This window comes from Hesperophylax consimilis, chromosome 24 (genome assembly GCF_061612785.1).
Source record: "Hesperophylax consimilis isolate HC1 chromosome 24, BYU_Hcon_1.0, whole genome shotgun sequence".
In the NCBI taxonomy this organism is placed as follows: domain Eukaryota; kingdom Metazoa; phylum Arthropoda; class Insecta; order Trichoptera; family Limnephilidae; genus Hesperophylax; species Hesperophylax consimilis.
The window spans coordinates 21,299,487-21,326,846 of NC_142859.1; the positions used below are offsets into that span (position 1 = coordinate 21,299,487).

Consider the following 27,360-nt stretch of genomic DNA (forward strand, 5'->3'; position numbering starts at 1 on the left):
TTAAATGTCGCGCGCCCAGGGTCAGCTGCCTAAAATATTACTTTACCCTTGCGGCCCTGGTATAGAAAATGTCAATATGCTAATTTTAGTCATAACAATTATTTAAAGAGTGATTTGTTCGTGAAATTTAAATGTCAATCGGTTGTCCGCACTATTTGTAGGTGAAATGCTGATTCACCGACGATTTTAAGTGGGTGTTTAATATTTTTATATTATGAGTAGAGTCCCTGGATCCTTGTAGGTACCTAATTAAATGTTAAACGTATCATTATTGTAGCAATTTCAATGAAATCGGGGGTGTTTATTATATTACACAACAATTATTGTTTCTGTAAAACAGTATTTCTGATGTTATTTTTCCCAAAAACGGCGCTGCATAATTAATCCAATTATTTTTATTAAATACTTATATTAAAACACAAAGAACTTTGTTTACATCACTTTACAGCAAGTATATACTTGGTCTTGATGAGGTGAACTTTGTTCATGAAACATGTAGAGATTATATATATTAAAGTGATGTAAACTAATTTATTTATGTTTTAATATAATAAATAATCACATCACAAAGTGATAAGTTTTCAGAAGAAATTTTCTTCGAAAAATTACTTTTTTTATTTTAACCAGCTGTACGACATTATATGCTTCGTTTTAAGAAGAATTCAATAATTCCACTCAAAACCCAGATTCACTCTTCCATTTCCTTACAAAAACCCTCCATACAGCATCCCCAAAGATAACATAGTCACTGATATAAATTATTTTTCTTAGTTTCTTTTGTGTGGAGTTAATATGACTATTTAAAAAATATCCGCATTATTAGGATTTTAGAACAACTGCAGAACCATTAAATGCTTAAGTACTTTGCTTGACTTAATTTGTCAAATTATTTATTTTTTCTTTCTTATATTGTTTAATTGTTTACAATATTTCTTTCTTTCTTACTTTATATTTACTTTTCAGCGAATACTTTTTTTTTTTCAAGAAGGAATATCTATTGCTCGGGAGAAGTTCGCAGTATTTAGGTATGTACCTAACTACTTTCAATATAATATCAAAAAATAACGGACAAAGTCGATAAATAAGTACTTTTCCAATTATGAAATAATCCTGTCTAATTCAAAGTTTAATGATAATAACTTTTTGAATTAAATGTTCTAAACAAAATTCAAACATCGTGAAAAATTTTTCAGGGGCTTTGTTCACTATTCTTTCAATCTTTGGTCAAAAGGGTACATTTTTTAATGTCCACAAACAAATAACATTATTATAAATTTTCAGTGCTATTATAAACCTTGCCGAAAGTTTCAGAGTTAATATAAAATTTCAGTTAAAAAGTTCGTTTTAATCTCTTGAGAAAACATGGCTTGCTGTGGACCTTGCGGACCTTGCGGACCTTGCGGTCCTTGCGGACCTTGTTGCCCTCCATCCTGTTGCCCCATTCCCTGCTTGCCCTGTTGCCCCAACCCCCCGAAGCCCTGCCCCCCTTGCAGGCCCCCTGCTTGTGTCACCATCTTCAGCTGCTATACCAAGGTATAACCCCCACAAGGAATCAATGGTTTCATGAACACTTCAAGAAAAAACTTACTCCAAAACACTTCAAGATGAAATCTTTCAGTTTTCTGCATGAAATCCTTAACAAATCAAGTTAAATTATTTAAAAAGTGTATAATCAGTGAATTTTAAATATGTTAACCTTGTTATATTCAACATCCCCTTTGCTTAATTAAAGATGGTCTAAAATTCTACAAAATGTTTTTATTTCTGTTTATTTTAAATGTTTAGATGAAGGCAATATTTTAGTCAATAAATATAAACACGATGACAAATCTCGGACAGAAATCTGCCTGGGATGGTTCGAAGTATAGAGACTCGTTAAAACAACTACAATACATTTTAAAATTTATTTATTTCTTAATTATAGTTCAAAGTAATAATTAAATATTTGGGAAAGAAATTAAACACTACACAGTTCTCTTGTTTGTTTTCAAAAGTATGACAAACATGCCCGAGTTTTATATGACAATGTTTAAAAAGTCCCATCATTACAAGCGGAAAATGTTGTTTGTGTAATGATGGTGGAACGTTATGTACTGACGCACTTATCCACTCAATTTCTAACCCGGTCCTAAACCTTATTTCAGAACAAGTAAATACCTTAAATCTACCATAAGTATAAATAGTTTTTTTTCTTTTCGCGAGATTTTGCTGGCAAGATCGCGACACCTGTCAATTTCTAAATCTAAATGCTAGTTTTCATTCGTTGAATCTATTTGATTATTTCAACATTATTCACAATTTTTATTTTTAAGTATATCTAGTTGCATACCTACTGTTATATGGGTTTAAAATTCAAAGTATCTTCGGTTTCTCCAGCGCCTTTTATGGGTGATAAAAAGTACATATTATTCAAGTGCTTAATATAATGCATTAATTACGCAGTAAGTAAGTACACTTTAGCAGATAATTTATGTTTTCAAATATTACTGGCCTTGTAAAATTAACATAACTTATGTAAAATTATTCGTGATTATTTTTACACCTTTTGTGGAGTATGTACTGAAACAATTTTCGCTGGCGGCATTAACTCTTGACAGGCCAAGATGCCAAACAAAATGTCTGTAACCAAGTGAGTCTTCCGACGACCCCATGCATTTTTCTGTCTTATAGGCTTTTAAACTATTGAAATCCCAATTTTTCAGTCAATTATTTATGGTAACTGATGTATTTGCGCAGGAATACGTAAAAAACATACATAATATAAGTGATATGTCAAGAATTTAAGCTAATATTAGGAGGATAGTAATTTTGGGTACTACCTACTCCCCCAATTGGCTGCGGGATAGTTAATATCCTACTGTCACCAAAGAAGTTTTATGTAGTCTGATGCAAATGTATGTACTTTTTTTTATTTTACTAATTTTTGCCTTGTTTCATAGCACCCGAGTAGGTACTATTTAACTAACTCCGAAATACCTGCAGATATTTAGACATCATTGCAAAGGTAACTAGGTACTTAAAAATATTTTACTTTTAAAGGGGGTCAGATTTTGTATTTAAAACTCAACCGATGTAGGTATTTATAGCATTGTTTTTTTTTATCGGTTCGAAACTTTTTTTATTTATTTATTTATTGTAAAAATTAGTGAATCCAAACACATTTCAGAAAATTAACAATTTAACATTTAATTAAAAAATTACGCCCAAAACATATTTCTATCGATTATTCTCTTCAGTGGAATATTGCCATCGAAAGGTTACAATGTTTACGCATTTCCCTGTTTGATGTAATTTTAGGCTTAAACAGTTCCGAAAATTTGTTAATCATACATTACGCACGAATTAATACAAACAAATTATTCATACAAACTGGAAATTGGTATGTAGGTTGAACCCAGTGACTAATTACACCAATGGTTGAAACCAATCTAAAAAAATGTGGATAGCGCATATGATACTTTACAGAAAATACCTAGAGATTTGATTTATTTATTTATTTATATATACGCCTAATACATAGAAGTGGTACATGATGCAGTGTATATAGGAGAGTATCTATACTATACAGGAGATACTGACAATAAATAGATGTAATCCATTGTAAAGAAGGTACAAAATACACAATTGTTATTACAAGTGTAATGAGAAAATATTAAGAACTAATTAAAAGAAAACTAAATAAAGAAAAAAAAAATGAAGCAATATTAGTAAAACGTAAGAGTAACATATGACAATATCAACAAAGCTGGCCGCTAGAGGCGCCAGTGTAGCATGTTGCCATCATAATTTATGGGAAACGTTAAAGATTTGGAGGTATTATTAATATTATAAGGTATTTGACAACAGTTGCCGCTAATTTAAAAGACTCATGTCTCAAAATGGCTGATGAAATTTATTATCTATTCAAGAAGAATTCGACATTTTAAAATTTTAATCAATATCACAAGAAGTGAGAAATAAATAAGCTTTTTCTGGCAAACTAAAACGCTAGAAAAACCACGTCCATTGATTTATAATGTCTTCAGTGGGCTAGCTGAATCCGCAGGTGTGGAATAAACATGGATATAGAAAACGATTTGGAATATGTCAGGATGTAAATATCTTCACAATGTAAATCTAAATAAATATAAAACCACGAATAAAGAACTGAATCAGGGATAAGGGCTTATATTTGATATTGACTCCGTATTTAAAATGATGTAATCCATCGAATCTGATCCATAGTTTATCAAAGGAAAATAAATAAAATGAAAAGACTTTTTGAACGATATAAAAACCCTCTGGTGATCCCTCCACTGAGAATCCCACAGTTGGTTTGGCCAAGAAACCTTGCCACCAAAAAAAACTATTAGAACAATAAGTTTTTAATTTAAAACATTACAAAGCGGAAGACTAACTTATACACATGAGTAAAATAACAAAAAGAAGAAAAAATTGTGACCTACATATTTTAATATTAATCACTTTGTATCGTATATCTCTTAAGATATTCTTGTCTAGGCTTAACTTTGTTGGATACCAAATTAATCATATTCAGCATCTGAAAAGTGTGTGAATGATTTGAATCCATATTTAGTTGAGGTCGTATGCATACTTTGTTACGTAACCTTATTTTGTGCTCTTGTATGATAAAACTGGTTTTATCGTTGTGCGTTCAACACAGCGTACATAATTTAATATCAGTTTGTGTGTCGTATTGTGAGAGAATCTTAAATGGATGTATGTTTGTCTGTTAATAGATAGCTTTATATGGTGTATCCCATTTCAGGTGATACACGTTCTGCATTGTATAGCACGTATTTGCAATATCTTCTTCTTGGAAACAAAACCCCAGATACATATTAATTAACTGAGGTGGGAGTTGTTCATTGCATAATATGCAACCCGGATTATAGGTTTACCATGTTTTGAAGTTATGAGACAAATATTGAATTTAATTTAAAAACCTCACGGAAGCATAGAATCTACCTTGGTCCACATGGACTGTGATGAAACATAGAATCTACCATGGTACACAAAGACTCTAATGAAACATAAAATCTACCATGGTACACATTGACTATAATGAAACGTAGAATCTACCATGGTACACAATGACTATGATGAAACATAGAAGCTACCATGGTACACATGGACTTTAATGAAACATAGAATCTACCATGATACTACACATGGGCTATGATGAAACATAGTACACGTGGACTACGATGGAACATAGAATCTAACATAGTACCTACACATGGAAAATGATGAAACATAGAACCTACCATTGTACACATGGAACATGATGAAACATTAAAAATTTCCATTTATTGATATTTTCCTCTCAAGGCCCCGTAGTAGGCGTTCAAAGATGGTTTGAAAGGTAGATATGTAAATACAAATGTTAGAGAGAGTGCGCTAATATTAAAAAAAAAACGATAATACTTCAGCGAAAATGGTGAAAATATTTTTAAAAAAACACGACTCTACAAATTTTTTAGTTGCAATTAAAGATACACTTTGATTTTTTCATGCCTATAACATATTAAATAACTGAACAAAACGTGTTTTAAATAATTTTCGGAGCTTACCTTGCGATTTTTTTATATCGAGGGAATTTCATATAGTTTACGTTTCGGCATAACAAATGTTTAGACATTATCTTCAAAACAATATATATATATTTTTTTATTTTATTTTGGAACTTAAAAACTTAATGAGTTAACGAGAAACTTGTTATAAATCGGTAGAAATTGGGTCTGCGTGGGCTTAACCATCAATTAATTTCTCTGCTTATTTGATCTTAAAGGTCAGCAATTGGTTGTGATAATAAATAAAATAAAAATTGCTGTCGGAATATTGAAGTGTTCCAGAAATTCCTCATGGAAAACATTATTAACATAATACGTTAATAATGTATAATATTGTAAAATACTTTTGGTAGGCGGAGTTCGAAGTATCGATTCTTGTTGTTTTAGAATTGAAGTTGAATTGAATTCTTTTAAATCCACGGTTTCATAAGCCATGCTGTGTCCACTAAACACCTTTGTTCCACATAAACACTTTTGTAATTACAGAACATTGCAACTAAAAATACAACATTCTACCAGGACAACCCGAAAAATACGTTATGTTGACATTGCAACGATTGCCATGCTGGAGACAGAATATTTCAATTAGAGCGTATAGGCCTCACATATCGGCAGCTATCCGTGCCACGTGCACATTGCGAAATTTTTCAATATGATGTAGATGTATCTCCACAGATCTAGTTTAAACTTAGTTCTGTGGATAATTGGTTATTTTCCTCGCAAGTAGTATCAATTTGAAATTTGATGAAAGGTTTGATTGAAAATTAATTCGAAATGTTAAAAACAATATCATGAATTCCAAAATACATCGTAATTTTATATATATTTTTAACAAAATTTCAAATGAAAGGACAATCTAACCTTTCGCCAAGTTGTTACTACTCTAAGTTTGCGAGGAAAGTAAGAAAACGTTCATAAAAGCATAGTACAGTTACATATCTCAAAACTAGCTTTTTGGAGATACACCGTATTATTACTACACGGGCGTGCAGCAATGAAGGAAAAGAAAGTGAACTATGGCTCACGTCCCCAAAAATCAAATGACATGACACTATAAGGTCGATCAAATGTTTACAACTTCTGTTGTTGATTTTAAGTCGTTTAGGTAAAAAAATTCTTCTATTGAAGTCACTTTAGACGCATTGAAAAAAAATAAATATTCTTACTTCCACAACCAGCCTCGCACGTGTATAAAAAAGTATCAGTAAGAAAACGTACCATCTAATAATTTCCAATCGTAACAAATTCAATTTTCACGGAACAGGTTTTAATATGACTCGAGACGGCGAGGGATTTCAACTGGAATCATTGAAGCGGAAAATTATTTTCAGTAGCATTATTGAACCGGAGATAAACTTTCAATGGAATTATGCAAATGAAATTCGTACCATTTGGCGCGTAGCTGATCTTAGTAAAATTCTTTTTTGGGTCAACTAACTGATATACACCAACTTCTCGGTGGTGTATATGTGTTTTTTTTAAATAAATTCGCAAGAAAATATTCTTGGGTTACGTAGGGCATGATAAAATTTGTTTCGTTACACGTTTTTTTTACTGATACTTCGTTCCGTAGATTATACGGATTGTACGCTAGTCGAGAAATTTCAAAGTCATACACAAATATTTTTTTTGTCCGTTTCAATTGATTTAAATTTTTTTTTCGGAGTTAAGATAGATAAGGAATCCCTCAAGCTGAGAAATATTCTACAAAAAACAATGCTACAGAAGGTTTACTATGCACTAGCCCAGTCAATTCTCCAATACGGACTTATAGGCTGGGGAGTAGCATATAAAACTAACTAGCCCCATTGAAAGTAGTCCAAAGAAGACTCAATAAAATAATTTTAAAAAAGTCAGATTATTCAACTTATGAATTGAAAGTTTTAAAATTAAATAGAATCTATTAAAAAATTCTGGAGAAGCAGTAAACTAAAACTTAGTTAAGTAACTTAAAATTTTAAACTTAAAATTAAAAATAGTGGACAGGATAGACCTCTCTGGGAATTCTCGCATAGATTTTGCTCTGCAGGTGAAGTGATAATGAATTACAGTCATCTATGCATTAAACAGCTGGATTTATCCGAATTATATTGTTAGACAAAAGAGGGCACCACTATTCCTGTTTGGTCGATTTAAGACTAAAAGATTAAAATATTTATGTTACAATAAAGTGAGAGTACGTTAGAATTGCAATGTTTTAATTCTTTGTTATTCTAAATTCTACTCACTTGAGAGCTTGTCGTGACAGATTATAATTTCATGGTGCGAATGCAAGTGTTATTGTGCCAATTGCCGTCCGCTGCCGAATTTGTAGATTAAAGAATCGCTGCAAACTCAATGCGAGTGATATATCCGGTGAGTTCACTGTTTTTATGTATTTGGTGGCTGGATTATAATTTGTTACTTTTCCTGCAGAGTGAATTTTGTAATCAACCCATTTTTTTATAGGAAATTAATTATTCCCTGATGGTCTGTGTGGCTTACAAGCCAGATCATCACCAAATTCATTACTTAAAATACGCAAATATAAGCTAATAATAGAGTCATTGAGCACCATACCAAGGACAAATAATTATCCCTAAAGTCAATAAACAAGAAATTAAATGTCTTAACAAACTTCCTAAAGAAATAGAAGCTGAAAAATATTATGAAAATTTTAAGAATAAACTTAAAATCCACTTTACATCAGACTATTTTGGTTATTTGGTAAATTAAGAATTTAAAAATAAACATTTTCTGTAAAATATTTTTTGAAATATTTAGCGTATAGACATCGTTATTCTGTTAAGATTTTTTATAATTTTAATGTTTATATGTATATTGTCTGTACGAATGTGGATGAGTGCAAGCGAGATGGAATGCTTGCAAGATCTTAAAATTCAAAATTGAAAAAAAAATATTTATTGCACCAAAATATAGAGTACAAAGTGAATAACTTATAGGTTACATCCCATTTCTTCCAGCTAACCCAACAAATACAAATTATTACATAAACCAATTACATGTTAACAAATGTATGTAAATAATAAGTAAAACACAGAGGTACTTAATTTATGTAAGGTATTCATTTAAGGTGTAGTGACATTTGTTTAAAAGAAATGTTTTTAGTGTTGATTTAAATTTAAGTATGTCTGTTATTTGTTTGATGCTACGTGAAAAGTTGTTGTATAATTTAATGGCCATGTAGTGTGGTCCTTTTTGAAATATAGTTTTAAAAGGAAAAAAAGGCGATGCACGTTAGTTGTGTGCCCTCTTTGGTTACAAACAGCTCCTCAATAAATACCAGTACATAGATCATCTAAGAGTATTATTGCATACTACCCGACACGCTACAATAAAGGCACGATAATACTCCATACACTACATTTGGCGTAGTACGGTAGTTTTCCTAAAATGATTTAATGTTAAAACATAAAACGACACTCCCTCCTAAACACAAGTTATTTTTAATTAGGGTGGTATTAATTAACAGATTAGAAAATATTATATAATATAGTTATATACTTACATAAGTGTAAATCATCTCTTGTATTGTATTAAAGCACATGTTATATACAATTGGTGAGGTCCTCACAAAAATTCAATGAGAAGCAGTCTTTTTTCTTTCTTATGTATGCTTATTGTCTTAGCGAAAAGGCGACGACAAGGGTGTACGTTAATCGATTTAGAATAGGTTACATGTTTTTCAGTCTGTTCTTAGTCATTATATTGCATTCACCTATGTGCTTTGTTTGACAAAACTTTAAACGACACTGCTTAGTGCTTAGTTAGAACTACTAATACTGTCTGGGGGTAAAGTGCACTAACTTCGGGGGATGATTCTACAAGATTTTAAAAGTAAAAAGTTAAATTTTTTGCATGGGAAAATAAACATTGGAATTTAGAAAAAAATATTTTATCATTTTTATTTCAACCATCATGTAGAATCACTTCCTGAAGTTAGCGCACTTTACCCCCAGACACCCTGTATGATCCGGAAGGACAAAAATGCCCGCGGGATTTAACCCTCACTAAACGCGACACTGTACTCTTGGAGTACCCAAGGGAATTGCATAGATTCCCTTTGAACCGCATTGATTAGTCAATGATTTTAGGCTTGTTACAAGCCTAACATTTTTTAAATATGTTTATAATTTTTTACAAATGTTGAAAATAATATGTAAGAACTCGGTACGTAATTCTAGACTCGACGTAAATAAAACCCTCAAGTTTTATTCAACATATAAACAAAAAAATATCTTTCACTTTAAGGGTTTTAGGGAATCTTCAATTCGAAAATGTGTAGGTACGTGAAACTAAAACATTGATCAAAATTAAGTGTGTAAGTGAAAAACATTAGCAAACTCGGGTGAAACCAAAACCTTCTAGATGTGATCTAGAATGTTATCTAGAAGATGTGATCTAGAGGTTTTGCTGAAACAGGGCATTAAAAGCAGACATTTATTAAAAAAACAATTAAAATTTTTAATTATTTGTGCTATTAACGTTGTTTACTTTTTACAAACCTGGCGAGGTGTTGGTCATATTTCCCCCCTTTAAATGTGTTGTTTTCAGTAAACTTGTATTATTAGTGTTTTCTCCACATTTAATTCAGAGTTTTCTGGCGCTTTTCACGGTGTTTACGTTGGCGTATTTACCGAATAAATAATCATGTCCAATCCGAGAAACGATTTGCATGAATGAAAAAGTAAACGAAGGTTGTTTTTCACTGGAACCTTCAACCCCTATTATTCACGAAACCGATTCATGTTTCACAGAGACCGGGAATGTTAAGGAGGAGAGAAGTTGGAAGTTCGAGAGGAAGGGGTCAGTAAGAGCAGGGGTGGAATTAAATATTCATAAAATCTATTCACATTCTCAAAAGATACTTATTTTTCTAATGCCCTTTTTATTTTGGAGGCTTACTACCATCGAGCCAATCCAGTGATAAAAAGTTTGTAGAAGCAGTGATTTTTTTTTAAAAAGAAAGACAAATGCTCCCGGTTAATATTATTCTGACATATGCTGTGAAAAATATCTTGTTCTATTTTTGAATATATTTAATTTCACGTAAGATTTTTTAGAAAATATGTACTTAACCTTCGGCATGCAAGATTCAAAACAAAAATTTGGGTGCCTTGAGGGGTGACTCTGTGACCCCAAGCATTTTAATACCATTTTTCCTTATAATTATTGTATATATATATATAATGCAATAAAATGTATTATATATATATAATACATTTTATTGCAAATAATTATTAGAGCTAACACATTTCATGTTTTACCATTAAATAATTAGCAAAATATAGTTAACTTCATAAAAAAAACTACACAATAATCTCACCACTTTATGCTGACTAACAACTGGTCAGTAATTTGGTACCTGATAAAGGTCATCCCGCGGCACATAATGTCCTTAACCCCTCATGCAGGTTTGGTAATAGTGTGAGCGAGTGACATGACATGCCCCACCCTAAAGTTACTATGCGAGTAGATTGGCTCACAAGCAATGTGAGTGAGATATTGCATTTTCCAACCACGTGTTCTGCAGTGGATATGGTTCCAGAGCACATGGAGTATCGTTTACGGCAAAGAATGATACTTACATACTTTCGATTTTTTTTCTGTTTTTTTTTCAAAGTAGAACATAAGTTCTTTTTAATGAAAAAAAGACTAAGACTTTTTAATGAAAAAAAGACTAAAAAAGTTAGACGAATATAACTCGAAATAAAGTGGTTTAAAACTAAGTGTTTGTTTCATTTTGTATAATGTCAAGCCACAAAGTGTTTGCTTTCTTCGATAATTCTTTTTAATGGTATATTATTTTGTAGGAATACAAAAAATACCACAACTGTAAGGCATTTCTTTAAAATTATACATAGAGTAGTAAAATTAGTAACTGCAAGAAGGCTATAATATCATATATTTTCAATAAATATTAATTAAACCTAGAAAGTCTACTTAGAAGTTTTGCGTGTACCTGCATCTCTTACTTTAATATCATTATGGAGTTTCTGATCATTTTATACTTTCTGATGTCATTGTATTTGATTTACTGTTTATGGTATATTTATACCGTTGTTATTATTAAATAAATAAATGTATTGAATTTCACACATCACGCATGTGGCACGGATGTGAGGCCAATAATATGCTGTAACCCAAAAATGTAAAGCTACCGTCCGTGATAATGATACAATCCGACCCTGTTTGGGGAGAGATGAAGAAGGGGAGGTGGGTGTAAGAGGAAGTTAAAGATGTGCCCGGTAACGCAGCTTCTCAGGAAATGAGAGACGTCATATTTTTGACATATCGGCTAATGGGAACTGCGACATTATTTTCAGTAAAAGATTGCTCTCCCAAGGGGAAAGAGATCAAAGTCACCTCAGATAAGATATTATTTACCTAGATACGCCGGTATGTTCAAATTTCATAACCAACCACATACCAAAATAGTACTAGAACTAATCGAAAACATTTTAACTGTCCAAACTATCAATGTAGTGTATTGAAGTATTGGTTAGGATATCGTATATATCCGATACACTCACAGTAATTGAATAAGTATGACGTTTAGGTATATCTACTTATTAATTTAGCCAATCTAGTGAACTCTTGACATTTTTGGGTTATCAATGTGAACGTTGTTGACTACATCGATACTCCAGAAATCTATCCAAACATCGCGGACGTGTCTAGGCGAATAATGCTTACTGCTAAGGATGTTTTTAAGCCCGTCGTCGCTCTGGCTCGGTAATCGTACGAAATTGACATTGAAACCGAAAATTGTGCGCAGAAAAGTAAAGTTCACTACGGTTTGTAGAGCAGCCATCGTAGATTTTTTCTGCGCAGGGTCTCCGGTTGTTACCGAACTAAATGAAGCGATTATATTTTTCTAAAGATTAACTTTATTCAACACAAAAAATTAATAAAGTGGTTTATCAGAAGGTTTCGGAAAAAGGAGAGAGGTTGTTATGTAGGAATGATTATTAATTAATTTTCCGCCATGGGCTTTCAAAATGCACCGCTGGCTCATCGGAACGCGCATGCGCCCCTGTGTGGTGACAAAAAAGATCTTGTCAGTGTCTAAAAAAATCTATCTGGATCTGTAAAATTTATTTTTGAAATACTTGCCGCGGGATCATTGCCTATCAAAAAATAAAAAGAGTTGATCAGAAATTCACCATTCGAATGAAAACCATTAGTTAAATACATATTTTATACATAGATTTATAAGTATCAATTATAAAAATAAAACACTAATACTTATTTATTTTCAAAAATAAAAGTTAATTTAACATTAATATGTTTACGCATTACATATTAATATTTCACATCACGCATGCATGCACCGACAACCGAAATTAATATCTTAAATAAAATGTTGAATGCAAGCGAATGGTAACTCTTATGAACCAATCGTAATAATACGACAGTATTGTTTCCGTGGCATTTGAGATTCAATGTATTAGACAATTATATAATATATCCCCAATAGACATATAATACATAATTATTTTTTTGGTAAACTAATGTTTAAGACAAGATTTTTTATGCATAGCACAAAGGGTAACAATTATTTTTGCAATAATTATTCGCCTGAAACACTCATCCACATTGAAAAATCTCCTGATAAAAGATACATGACGCCAACGGGACTCGAACCCGTGTCCCTTCGATTTCCGGTCGACAGCTCTGACCACTGAGCTATGGCGGCTTATCTCTTATCCGCGAAATAATTCAATATATACAAGTGTTTCATTCAACAATTACTGCTTGTTACATTTTTTCACCTGAAAACAACCAACTTTATTTTATATGAGAAAGGCATTGTAAGTGCTAACTCTCTCACTAGATGGCGTCGAGACAAATTGTCTACATTTTTAGGTGAAATACTATATAATACATCAATGATATCCCCCTTACTAGTAAATTTGTTAAATTTTACAACGACCCGACATCCGATCGAACTGAAAAAAGACTCATTGTCGATGACAATGCATTCTATCAACTTGGTGGCAATCACGCTTACACACATGTGGACGCATTTCTCTGATGATATTTCTGCAGTTAATATACGAAATAAATGTCGGTTCTACCCGATCGGCTCTTGACGAGGTTAGTAGCGTTGTCGACTCCAGTTCCTGGGTAGGAAGGTTCCATACAAAGTGTTTTTTAATAATTTAAAAATAGAATAACTTCTACCACGATCATTAAATTAAAATTATAACCATCATTTGTGCAATGATGGAGAACTAAGCTAGCAAATGATTGATCTAGCAACGCCTGAGTCACAGTGAACTCGACGCGTTTCGTAATTCGGCCACCAAACGGCCAATTAAATAAACAAAATAATTAACACGTAATCGAAATCGAATTAGCTATAGACAGAACTAATATTATTATTTTCATTGTACGATATTATTATTTGTACCTAAATAGTCGTGAATAATACATTATTGACCTAATTGCATTTTGCTTCGTCAACTGTATAATAAATTCATTACGATAACATTTCGACTACCATAATACGGGCGTGTGTCTAGTGTGGTAGTCGAAAAGCATGTAAAAACTGTACACATTAATATTTCATGAATAAAGAAAAAAAAAAAAAAAAAAAAAAAAAAAACACCGCGTGTGTTTACCAAACAATTAATATGAATATGCAAATAATTACTACAGGTAATCATGTGCACCTGTGTTTAATTGTTGATGTTAACTTGCATTACTCGGACGGTAAACAACATGTTCATATTTACATGTTTAATAATTGTAGAATTTGGAGACACTGAATATTATCAAATACCTTATTATATAAATAACACTTACAACTCCAGTGAAATAGTGTCAATATCACAACCCTTGCTACTAGAGGCGCTAGGGTAGCATATTGAAGGATCTTGGAATCATGTTTGATATTAGGCTGACATTTCATGCTCATATTGAGGCGGCATGTAGCACTTCACTTAAAATTCTGGGCTTTGTTCTACACACTGCAAGGAATTTTAGAGATAACCGGGTGCTAATAGTTTTATTTAATTACTTAGTAAGGAGTAGACTTGAAAGTGGGTCGGTGATTTGGAGTCCACACAAGGTAAAGTATTCTCTCATGTTGGAGAGAGTTCAGATTTTTTTTTTGAGATTTCTCTACATGAGGGAGTATGGCTACTACCCGTGGCTCTATCCCACTGACTTTATTTTGGGTATGCTTGGAAAGAACTATCTACGGATCAGGAGAGATGTGCGCATTGCTACACATTTCTTTAGACTGATTCGTGGATGGTTTTAAAACTCTGTCATCATCGAGAGCATGCATTTCTTGTTATTGTTATTCATTCGTTATCTACGTCGCCGACAACATAGACTATTTTATCTCCCGGCCTGCAGAACTAACTTGCCAATGGTCATGCCTGTGGGGAGAGCAATCTTGCTGTTGAACAGAATCAATTCGGATATAGACATTTTTTGCATCAATGAAGCTTTCTTTAAAAGGCAAGCTCTATTATCACTGGTATAGTTGATATATACACTGTTAATATTAATCTAAGAATTCTTATAATAAAAATATTTTAAAAACGCATTGAAATTAACAATTTTGTAATGTTTTTGAAATGAGTAAACAAAATTGAATTGAATTGAATGTTGTCTTTGACATTCCTTCAGGAGGCTCTCGTCCCACAGTTTTCCCTAAGGGACTATATCGTCTTAGCCATTACTCTTAGAGCGACATAAGTCTCCAATAACGGTGGTTTGCTCGAGGCTAATTAATTAATTATTTCCTACTAATTCCTTACGATATTACTTATTTTTTAGAACGATCCCCTTGGAAATAAGTTATTTATATTTAAGATTAATACAAGAAGTGCCTTACCATTAAAATATTTAATGTAAAACGATTTGAAAATTTTATAAAACGTTTTTTAACTATAAAATTAGCAGAAAGCCCTATATTTTATTTTCCCGAAGGATTCTTCTAGAAAAATCTAAAAAGATTTTGGTAATATGTTCATTAGAAATAATTCAAATAAAACCACGAAAATATCATCTTTCTAGGCCTGGTGGGGCAAATTCGACATCCGGTCTATCCATTACGTCGGGTCGCGGGGTGAATTTTTTTGACACAACTTCTTCACTTATAGTCGTTAAGGTTCCCAATTTATTTTAGAGATTTGCTAGAGCAAATTAAATCATAGGTCTGTCCAATATACAGGGCCACGCGTCGTAAATTTCTGTGCATGGCTTCTTTACTTACGTCCTTAAGATTAAATATTTTAATGGTAAAATATTAAATATTTAAATTTATTTTAGCGTATTATTGTCCCTTCTTAATAATACAGATAATTTATGATAACTGGTTCGATAGCTCTTGGAAATTACTGGCCACGAATTTCTTCCAAAAAATATGGTATAGCGAAAGGGGAACGAACGGGATCTATAAGAGGATGCCGCAAGAATAATAAAAGTCCTACCTTGGTTATGGTGTCCTCAATGTTCCTCTTGGCCAGCACGTAAAGAAACTCCACGGCAAAATTGCACCACACTTTGAATGCAACCTTACAGAGGCGGTGTAGAAACTGTACTGGCTTACCTTTCGTCTCTTGGTGACAGGGTTACAAGGACGGGAAGGTAGGAAGTAATTGTTGAAAATGTCTATCGGTATATATGTCCGAACATCAACCTTGAACATTTTCACAAAAAAAATGCATTTATTGAAATTTTTTAACATAACCTTAGTGCTGTTCTACCTAATCCATTACTTCGTATGAAGTTTGACCATTTAAACACATAATATGTATGATATATTGTATATTTCCAAATATTGCTCTATATATAGGTACGTAGTACAAATATTTTATCAAAATCTGAAGGAGTAATTCGCAGAATTTCAATACTGTCAAACTATACATGATTGACGCACAGCCGCCTTGCGCGAGTTCTCCAACTATTCGCTTCTCAAGAAACTTAGTCAATCAATCAATCAACGTTTAATTATTAATCAGATCCATGTCGTTGCTATATTTAGTTAAGAGTATATATATTAAATATATATATTTATACATATTTGCCTAATCATCGAACAATTCTGTTATGGCAAAGTTTTTGATTGTAATATAAAGAATTTGAGTTACATTGTAAATATATATTTAATTTTATTTCTTTTATGTTTGGTCATGTATACCTCATCAGAAAAGAGGAACTCTTGTGCCTGATAAAAGAGTCACGATTCTTACTTTGGTTGTATATTATAATAATATAAGTATGATTTTTTTATTTTATTTGGTTGATAATACAGCGCAATTTAGAAATGAGATGATTGTAATTTTTTATGGCTTGGTAAATATAATGTTTAGGCATTTTTGTTGTTTTAAAATTAAATTTAATAAATTTATGTTTTTTCCAATTAGTTTTTAGATTTCTTGAGATTCTTTTCATTACATATTTTGCTAATGGAAGATTGTTTAAATGTGTCGTCGATACTTAGTTTAAACAAACAGTTTGAAAAATGATTTTGTTGAGAAGGTAGGATTTTTCGAATGTATTATTTTTATGATGATTTTTTGCGAAACTTTTACTGAGTTTAGTTTACCATTTCCTTATGTTCTTTATTAACTCTGTAATATGGTTGTTCCACTTTAGGTTTTGATCAATGATCACACCCATATATTCAATTTCAGAATAAGAGTTAATTACAGTACAAATAGGATAAATTTTTTTACAGTTTACTTTGTCACATTTTTCATGGTAGATTATAATATCAAAGTTCTCCTTAAGTATTTTTTAAAAGTGAAATAAGACATTAATGCTGTTTTTTGAATTAAGTGTAAGTAAGTTACTGTCAAACGATGATTTTAAAGTATCTTCTTTTGTAAGTTTGTTGACTAGTTCCCATGTTTGACCATTTATCAATAAGGCAGTATCATCTGCATATGATATTAAAACACCTTTGTCATTTACATATATTATAAATAATAATGGTCCGAGGACCGTGCCTTGAGGGAAACCAAATTTACGTGTAAGTGGTGTAATAAATGTTTGGTTTAATTTTGGCATTTGAGGTCTCTCTGCTAAGAAGCTTTCTATCCATTTAAGGGATGTGTGGTCAATGCCATTTTCTTTTAATTTTAATACAAGTCTTTCATGATAAATGCTGTCAAATAATTTCTTCAAGTCAGTGAAAATGCTTAAACATTTATTTGATTTGTTCAGGTTACTCTCAATAATCACCTTCAATATACCAACTAGAACTACTCGATCGAAAATTATTTTTAATTGCAACAAAAATATCAGGACTGAGTCATATAGATACTACCTAGATTGCATGCAGTTGGCAACACTTTCGCAGGAATTATAGATCCGTTTGACTCAATGGAATATAGTTTCAAGAAGTCTATAATAACTTATCTATGTAATAATTATAATTAAGAATAGCATACTATTTTTCTTCTCCATTGGTTTTATATTATTTTACAAGAAAATTTTACTTTTGATTACTGTTCTACTGAATCATTATGTACATATTTGTAAAAGCCCATATAAACAAATACTAGTTGAAATTTTTGCATTGGCAACTTGAGTACATTTTCCTTCTGTGAATTCAAATTGATAATCATTTATAGTTGAGTTTTTTAAATGAATGCAGTTCGTCGTTTTTTTGTTGTTGCTATATTGGAAAAGAGTGAAATAGTTCTATGAAACGTCCTCCGAACTACTACGAATTAGAATATTGGAGTAATTATGGCATTTTTATACGTGCTCGGGACTCGGGTGCATTTTTGATATGAGAGGTGGTAATATGAAAGTATTAAACTTTCCAAAGTGGTTCATATACTTATATGAATTATTTAAGACGCGGGTTTTTTGTTATTGCAATTTTCGTAGTGTAATTCCATTAGAATAAGATTTTTCAATTTTTAAGGTTTTTAAGGTTGTACAAAATGTTAACTAATAAAAATCAGTTGGTGTAATAACTAAGACAAAAAGCTGCCGGAAATATGTATATATGCACCAATACACACACTTATATGAATGTGTTATTTGCCTCAACTCTAGTTGCGCCACCTATACGTTTTATAAATTTGAAATTGTTACTTACATGCTTGAAATGAATAACGAAGACTTGACAGGTCGTTACTCGTGCTAAGAATTGAACCCCTTTTAGTACAGTTTTACGAATATACCTACGTTAAATAAATGAAGATTGAAGCTGTCGTTAACAATTAATAGTAGACTTGGCGTATGTTGATTACTCCGACATGTTCATGCGCTTTTTCAGAATAAAAAGGCACTATCAACACGGCTATCATAACAAATTTACAGACAAACATAATTCATAAGTCAAACGAAGATCTTACTACGTTTAGTCAAATAATAGGTTAGGTTAGATTACGTTAGACTGGGTTAAAGATTAAAGTTAAATTAATTAGTTAAAGATTTATCTCAGTATCACCCTGGTGCAAGCCCACTATTCAGAATTGAAACGTTGCTTGAAATGGCTCTGAATACCAGATACTCCCGCACCTTCCTCTCCCGCATCTCTTTTCCTTTCCACTACCTTCAAACATTGGGGATACCATAGTTCCACTGGCTTCAGACGAAGGCTTGAGAGCAGTTGAGACTCTTGTGCGGTATTCGCATAAAAATATATATTGAAATATCAGCTTCTTAATAAGACACGGAAAAGTTTTGCCCGCTTTAAAACTATTCGCCAATTACTCCGACATTGAAAACTACTCTGCGCAGCGTCCTCGATAGGAGTAGAGCCTCACCAGGTCCGGGTACCAGGTATAAGGTATTAGGGTAGCAGGATATCAGCAAGAAGAAAGGGTGAAAATCGCCATTGACGACATAATATACGACGAATTGGGTCGTTAGTTTTAGAATACCTTAAAGTTCCTTAGTAAGCGTCAAAAAGGAAAAGAAGATTAATAAAAATGGCTTAAAAGGGATATATGTAAATTCGAATGTTAGAGGGAGCGATTAAAACGATTATAATTACTAAGCGACTGTTGTGATAATCTTAATGTATAAAATTACAGCCTACGTATGTTTGCGCTCTCAAAACTCGAAAAGTAGTCAACCGATATCGCTAAATTTTTCAAAGTGTGTTCTCATTAGTACAAAGAGTGTTTAGAGAATTAGAGTTTGAATGGTAGAAGGAGTCGTGGATGCTTGATGAATACCTAAAGCAATATCTCTGACCAATTTTTATTTTAGTACCACACAAGAGTTCCAACTTTCTGGAGCCGTTTAAAGCAACGCTTTGATTCCGAAAGGTAATCATTCACCGGGGAAATTCTGAAAGTATCTACTGCTTTGGGACGTGCCGAAAATATACTAAATGGATTACATTCAATTAATAAATTGCGTAGAACCGCAAATCATTCAAATAAAATTTAATCAGGCATGTCGGGATTTGAATCTGTGACAACCGAATTTGTAGCCATCGTAACCACTCAACTGTGGAGGCCCTCAATGGATATTTATGATGTAGATCTGAAGGAAGCCTCTTCCTCATCTCTTTACCCTGTTTTAATAAGGCAAGGATAAATTAAAGGGAACAAGTAGGAAGAATCTGGTTCATCATCAGTATTGCGGAGCAAGGTCTTTTCTCTTATCTTTCGTTACCTACAGCATAAAATAAATTTACGAACGGTGAGTTCTGATGACATATGCATCTTTTCTGGTCATCTCGTTCGACGCGTCTTTTATCAGATCGCTTCATCATTTGAATCAATAATTTAATGACTTAATCAAAAATAAGGTACGCTTATTTAATTCTTTATTACTTTATTTACGATTTTTCAATTGGCAAAAATTTCTAAAAAATACTAGTATCTTCCAAGTTATAAATAGCTAATAAAACAAACTGGTTTTTCAAAGGGTTTAAGAAAATCGTCCGCGTCCAAATATCTTAGCGTGTCCCTAAGGCAAAAAATATTTCCGAAAAGGACATGCTATAAACATAACATCCTGTTCAATTTTCTATAGCCGATCCGTCCCTGGGCACCGTTGAAGTAAAAAAGAGCCGAGCCATAATAAAAGGTAGAAGTTGGAAGTAGGTTGGGGGTGGCCATGGAAATGAGGTGAAAGGGGGAGGGCAGGAGGGCAGGAGGTAGGGTAAAGAGAGGGGATGTGGGTGGCACAGAAAGGAGGGCAAAGTGGCGAGGACAGTTTCCGATTTTCTCGTCTCCCGGGAAAATTGCACTCGTTTGTTTCCCTCGCCGCTACTTTTTAACGATTTTTTTATTTACATTAGGACCTCCCTCAGGAGCGTGTTGATACCCCTTTCATTACCAAGCGGTTAATTTATTAAGGTTTATGTATTAAAAATAAGGTTCAGACTTTCCAGCGCTAATTGGAACGAGTGGAATTGCAGATTTATTATTTACTCACTTTTATTTCACGATTTTTTTTTTATTTTGATAAAAAGAGTGACAAGGCAGCAGACCCTTTATTTTGATTAAACGAGGGACACGGCAGCAGACCCTTTATTTTGATAAAATGAGTGACAAGGCAGCAGACCCTTTATTTTGATAAAATGAGTGACAAGGCAGCAGACCCTTTATTTTGATAAAATGAGTGACAAGGCAGCAGACCCTTTATTTTGATAAAATGAGTGACAAGGCAGCAGACCCTTTATTTTGATAAAATGAGTGACAAGGCAGCAGACCCTTTATTTTGATAAAATGAGTGACAAGGCAGCAGACCCTTTATTTTGAAAAAATGAGTGACAAGGCAGCAGACCCTTTATTTTGATAAAATGAGTGACAAGGCAGCAGACCCTTTATTTTGATAAAATGAGTGACAAGGCAGCAGACCCTTTATTTTGATAAAACGAGCAGCAAGGCAGCAGACCTTTTATTTTGGTAAAACAAACGACAAGGCAGCAGACCGTTTGTTTTAGGATTCAGAGGTCGTGCATTCGAACCCCGCCATGGGAACATCTAATTAATAAAAATATAGCTTCAAATTGCTTGAAATACAATGTATTTGTTGGATATTAAAGAAAATTTAATTTCAACTGCCATGCCGATTATAATACTTTGATTTCTATGAAAAATATTCCATTACCTACGTAATCGTATTTGGACTTCACAACATTTAAACATAACCCACGAAAAACTGCCTTTTGGCTTTCTTAAAATTTAAAGGGAGTTCATTGAACATTTTGAAACCTTTATAATAAATATTGTTTTGTGTTGCCGATAAATTTGTCTCAGGAAGCCTAAAATATTTGCAGCTTCTCGTATAGCCATTGACTATATTATTAATACTAACACTTTTTGACATATAATGTGGTAACATTTTATTTTTCGTCTGACCGGTAACACATTCATAACATCTGCATCTTTGGTAGATTAATGTAGGTGTAGTAGGCCTACTACACAAATATTATATGTATCGCAGCCAAAGTTAAAATGATCCTTAATGCACACACACACACAAAAACACACACACACACACACAAACAAATGAACAAAACATGTTTCAGACATGCTTTCGACTTCAGAAGTAAATAAATTCCTATGAGATATGATTTGAGATTTTGACGGTATTATCGTGACTATTTTTCGAGTTATTATACCGTGACGCGCTTCTTACTTCTATAGAAAAATAAGACAGTTAAAAAGAAGGTAATATTCGTAATATTGCCAGACCCATGAAAAAACACGGGATAGTCTCGATTCTTGAAAAATTAGTTCTAGTTTAGAAAATGACGATTAAAATAATTCTCTGTTAACAATAGTGTATTATATGTATGTATTTTATCGCTTTTCTGAATTCTACACACAAACATTTTCAATTTTGAAAATGACACTTGAAAACAAATTTCAGTTCATTGAACAAGAGCTACGCAGGACACACAACCAAAATTAGTATTTTTAATTTTAATAAAAAGAAAAAACTCAAAACCATCTATTCTAAAAATTTTAACATCCGACTCGTGTGACAATAAGTAGGTGTAAACAAGACAAAATGCTATTTCTCAGTGAAGTTTCTTAAGGAAATCACTCTAGGAAGTTTAAACATATGCACCAATTCACTCTTCTTACGGTATGTTGCTTGGGCAAACTTAAGTTTTGTTATATTTAAAAAAAAAAATCGTCCGATCCTATGTGTTCTATGTGGATGCTGTACGTGGAGTCTCAGGAAAAGAAAGAGTAAGCTTGGATATCTAAATCTTTATTTTTCGGAATAATTTTATTGAGTAAAACCTCAAATTGTAATATTTAAATATTGAAGACAATATTAGTGATTTCTAAACAAAAATCTGAAACAGAAAAATCAGAAAAGGAAACGGTCACATCTAGGACTCGAACCCTTGTCTTTCCGGGACCTGTTTCAGGTTTTCGTTTAGAAATCACTAATATTGTCTTCAATATTTATCTAAATCTTGTTTGTTTTTTTTTCTTTTTTAATCAGGAACAGGTGTATAGGACGGCCTAGAGGCTTCTCTATTACTATATCTTGGAGTAGGGACCCTATACCTATACCTATTGCTACCGGCATAATATGTCGGATAAATCTATAACCTTTAAGATCTATCTGTCTAGAGTAATCTATGTGTTGTAGTTCAAACCATCAGTTGTGTTGATAAAAAGATTTTAATGTGTCAAATTTATTTATTGATTTTTAATACTATTTTTTTGAATTATGAAATAAACAGATTCTTTAAGGACCTGCTAAGCCAAATATAATATGGCTTGTCAGCATCACTACCTAATCTTAGTAGGGATATTTGAGTTTAAATGATTTCTATCATTTTGTTAACGAATCTTAGGACGGGTTGTTTCGGAGAATTTGAAGAATTCTTCAAATTTCAAAGTTAATTTTCAGGTTCTGTGAAAGATTTTTCCAAGTTCTGTTTTTATTTCAGTTCTGTCAAGCAACTACCCTATTCTGATATAATAACAGAACTTGAATAAGACTTTCACAGAACCCGGAAATCAACATTGAAATTTGATGAATTGTTCAAATCCTCTGAAACAACCCGTCCTTAGAAAAGCTCGACATGATTCGGTTCATTTCGTTACGCGAAGAAAATCTTATTAATATCTTTAATGCATACCTCGCAGAAGAGTGGTATTGACCGAAACCACTTATTACTGCCACTGCGTTGCGGAAATAAAGGGAGAGGGAAGGGTATAGAGAAATAGGATGGGGCAGGGGAGGGTCGGGGCATTACAGACTTGAATGAGATCAAGGGATTCCGACCCTTACGGAATCGAATGATACAACGGTAAGAAGTAGAATGAGTAGTGCTTTGAGAATGAGAAAATTAAACATTTATCTTCCTTTGTCAAATGGAATTATAAATAAATACAAAGGTTTTTCGGGAATTTTTTGATCTTCCCGTCCTTCCTACTTTTGTTTACGAGGTCTTTAAAAGGCAAAATGCTTTGCTTTTCACCCAAAAGTCCCCAATTCAAAATACAAAGTAGAAAATAACTAGTTTTCGAACATATGATAAATCTCATCTCTTGTTTAACTCAATTTAATACAGTTAATAATTTTGAAAACATTACACAATGTTTGATTTAAGTGAGTTTTTAAATACATTTGTGAAGTAAAATTAGATAAATATATATTGTTTTCAATAAATTCAATTAGTTGAGATTTCAATTTTTTTGTATTTTTTTTTATCAAAGAAATAAATCAATTACATCGTATTTACATTGGGTTTTTACATATTAAAATATTACTATCGCGTTAGATTGTGTTTGGAAGAGGAGTTCACAATACATTATTGTAGTTATGTACAAGTAATTATGTAATATGAAAGGTGTTTTTAGGAAGTACATTTCAATGAGAAAGTAACAAATAATTACATTATATGTTTGGTAGATGTGATATAACTGTTAAATAGTTAAGAAGATGAGTAATTTATTTATTCAATATAATTTTTCAATTATTTGCCAATATTTGAAATGAGAGCAATTGCTTCCTATACATTCCTTACTTAATATTGACATCCGATTTTTTCTTTAACTCCTTTCGCTAGTGGAGGCTACTGACGTCAAACAAGAAACATGTAGACAACTATATACTTCATCGTCATTGCAGTTAGTTAAACATAGCGTACCCGCGCGATCTCGCATTGAATAAATATAGTATACTGTTGTGTTCCCACAAACAGTTCTACAACTCGTCGTGGAAGGAGATTTTAGAGAATAAGGTCTTTATATTAAGTAAGGGATTTATTCAATTCTTCACGTATAACAAGAGTGACTTCGATGATCGTCCTAACTCGGAGCTGGCTAAATGAGATCTGCAAACACCATGTTTGTCTGGAAGCAGCCTAACTGGTTGTTTACTAGCTGCCATCTTGCGGACTTCCAAGCAAGCTCTTTGCACTGCCCTCTATGAGTGCATCTGTGAAGCTCTTAGCTAACTCACTTCCCAACATATACCAATTAATCAATGTCGTGGTTCATTGTCAATAATTGTCATCGATCGATGATTATTAGGCTGGTTATTGTGGGTATATTTCTTGAGATGAAAGAAACCCAGAAACATTCAAGTAGCGAATGAAGTATCACAAGCTATTGTGTATTTCATATGAGACGAAGCACCAGAGTAAGGCTCTACGTCCTCCTTCTTTTCACAAACCCGATCAAACAACCTCAGTCAATTTACGTATTTTTTCATTTTTCAACAGTATTCTTTCAAATCGGTATAGATCATACTTGCAGGGAATGGAATCTTGTATGTTACGTTAAGTCAACAATTTACCAATATCAGATTGATATGCTTAACTTCGATGGTGACACCTAACTAGTAGCTGGCTAAATGAGATCTGCAAACCCTATGTTTGTCTGGAAACAGCCTAACTGGCCCTGGCGACTACTGTCTACTAGTTGTCATCTTGGGGTTGATATGATGATTGATATCCCGAGAAGGTAGCTTTGTCTAAATCCAAGCCGATATTCACATAAAATAAATAAGAAATCGTTTTACGATGGCAACTCTGGTGGATCTGTTTATGAATTGACCTAAACAACAAACGACGATAATTCTACAATGTCGAATTGAAACCCTAACTGAAATTTACTTTGGCAGTTTGCATATACTTTTTCATACCACAAAAAGATATGATTAGTTCATGGGGTCTTTAACCACCACTTGTGATGTCTTAACAACTTTCGTTTCTACTTATTTCAATTCTAAGCGCTTAGATCACCTACGTGCATTAATAAGCCAGTAATTTAGCATTATGAACGACATTTTTAAAAAAAGTCGTGTACATTTTTTTTATTTTAATTTAATTTTATATTATAGAAACAAACAGTACATGATTTACAGAGATGAAACAAAATATACAGGAATAAGATATTTCATGTTGAGTACTTATGATATGTTTCCTTGTAATGTCTGCTAAGTAGTATGTTTATTCCTTAATAATCAGGTGACGTGTGTAGTTTATAGGTATGTGTGTGACGTGTGTAATGTATGTGTGAGTGTTTGTGTGTGTGTGTATGTGTGTGTGTCTGTATATATGCGCATTGAATAGTTTAAATCATTGACATGATGTCACGTTTGAATTTGTGCATTGAATCCGAAAAAATGTCGATGTTAGAGTTAAGACAAATATTATTTAGAGTATGCAGAGCTCGGTTAATTGGCGAATTAGATTCTGCATTGATATTTAACCGAAGCGTAGCGTATCTGACACGTTTGAGGCCGCGCTAAAACCAGCGGCTTTTGTCTACCGACTATCTGAATCATAATAACAGTATATGTTGACCGTGCTCGCAAATATCAACTGTCCATGATGATGGATTTAGTCAAAATTGTATTGAGGATTTCATCGTATTGCTTTAGATACCCATGTTCATCAGTTAACTGTAAATTGATTTTTCCAAATAATGGTAGCTATCCGTGGAAAACCACATAAAATAATATTAAATTAATATGAAAGTTCAGAAACAATAGACTTTAGTTCAGGGATATTAACCGTAATATTAACTGCTGTATTAATCACGCACAATATTAAATCCGCAAGAACGGCTTTAGCCCAAGATAAACAATAAACTATCTGGGTTAATGTTCGGAGGCTTTGTATTTCGTACCAAGCTTCACAATTAAACCAACGTATATTGTATGATATCATGTCTCTGCAAAGTCGTAGATTTACGAGAATCCTGCATATATTTTAAATTTTAATTGACTAATATCCTGTGAATATTTTTTTTCACTGAGAATACGCTAATACGGCTATAAATAGAACAGTATTTGGCGCACGGCGGATTTTTAAGTCTCACGTGATCAAGTCAGTGCCATCGAGAAAGACAGTTTGCCAATAGCGGCGATTTTTGTTGATAGTGGATGTTAATATTGATTTGTGTGTTATTTTTCCGCAATTATACTAAACAAACACATTGATTAGACTATTTTAAACGGTGAAGTTTACTTAGCTACAGCACGGAATTGGCAATTCGGCAGTTGCGCTCTCTGGCATATATTCTAGTCGGCCTTGTCTAGTATAATCACATATATAACATAGAAAAACATTAAAAAATGTCATATTTGTAATAAACATTTACTTTGTGGCTCATCATAATTTACAATAAAAGATATAAATTTGTTTTAGACCACTTTAATTTTAATTGCACTCTACCGGTTTTGGAAGCACACTTCCTTAATTAAGTCATAAACAACTAATATTAAGTTTTAATATTCTCCTGACGAAGGAAGGGTGCTTCCGAAACCGGTAGAGTGCAATTAAAATTAAAGTGGCCTAAAACAATTTTTTTTTATTGTTAAAAAATGTCATTTAAAGATCGCGATGAATTTGAAAAACATT

General features: G+C 32.6%; 1 protein-coding gene across 1 annotated transcript in view; it reads right to left on the reverse strand.

Annotated features, from left to right (window-relative positions):
• LOC149412078 (putative gustatory receptor 28b) overlaps positions 1 to 27,360 on the reverse strand; it is a 149,380-nt gene that overhangs the window by 99,369 nt on the left and 22,651 nt on the right. The window contains exon 2 of the mRNA XM_089646294.1: positions 16,025 to 16,108. Coding sequence (XP_089502420.1) covers positions 16,025 to 16,108 — 84 coding nt within the window. The remainder of the gene's footprint in view (positions 1 to 16,024; positions 16,109 to 27,360) is intronic.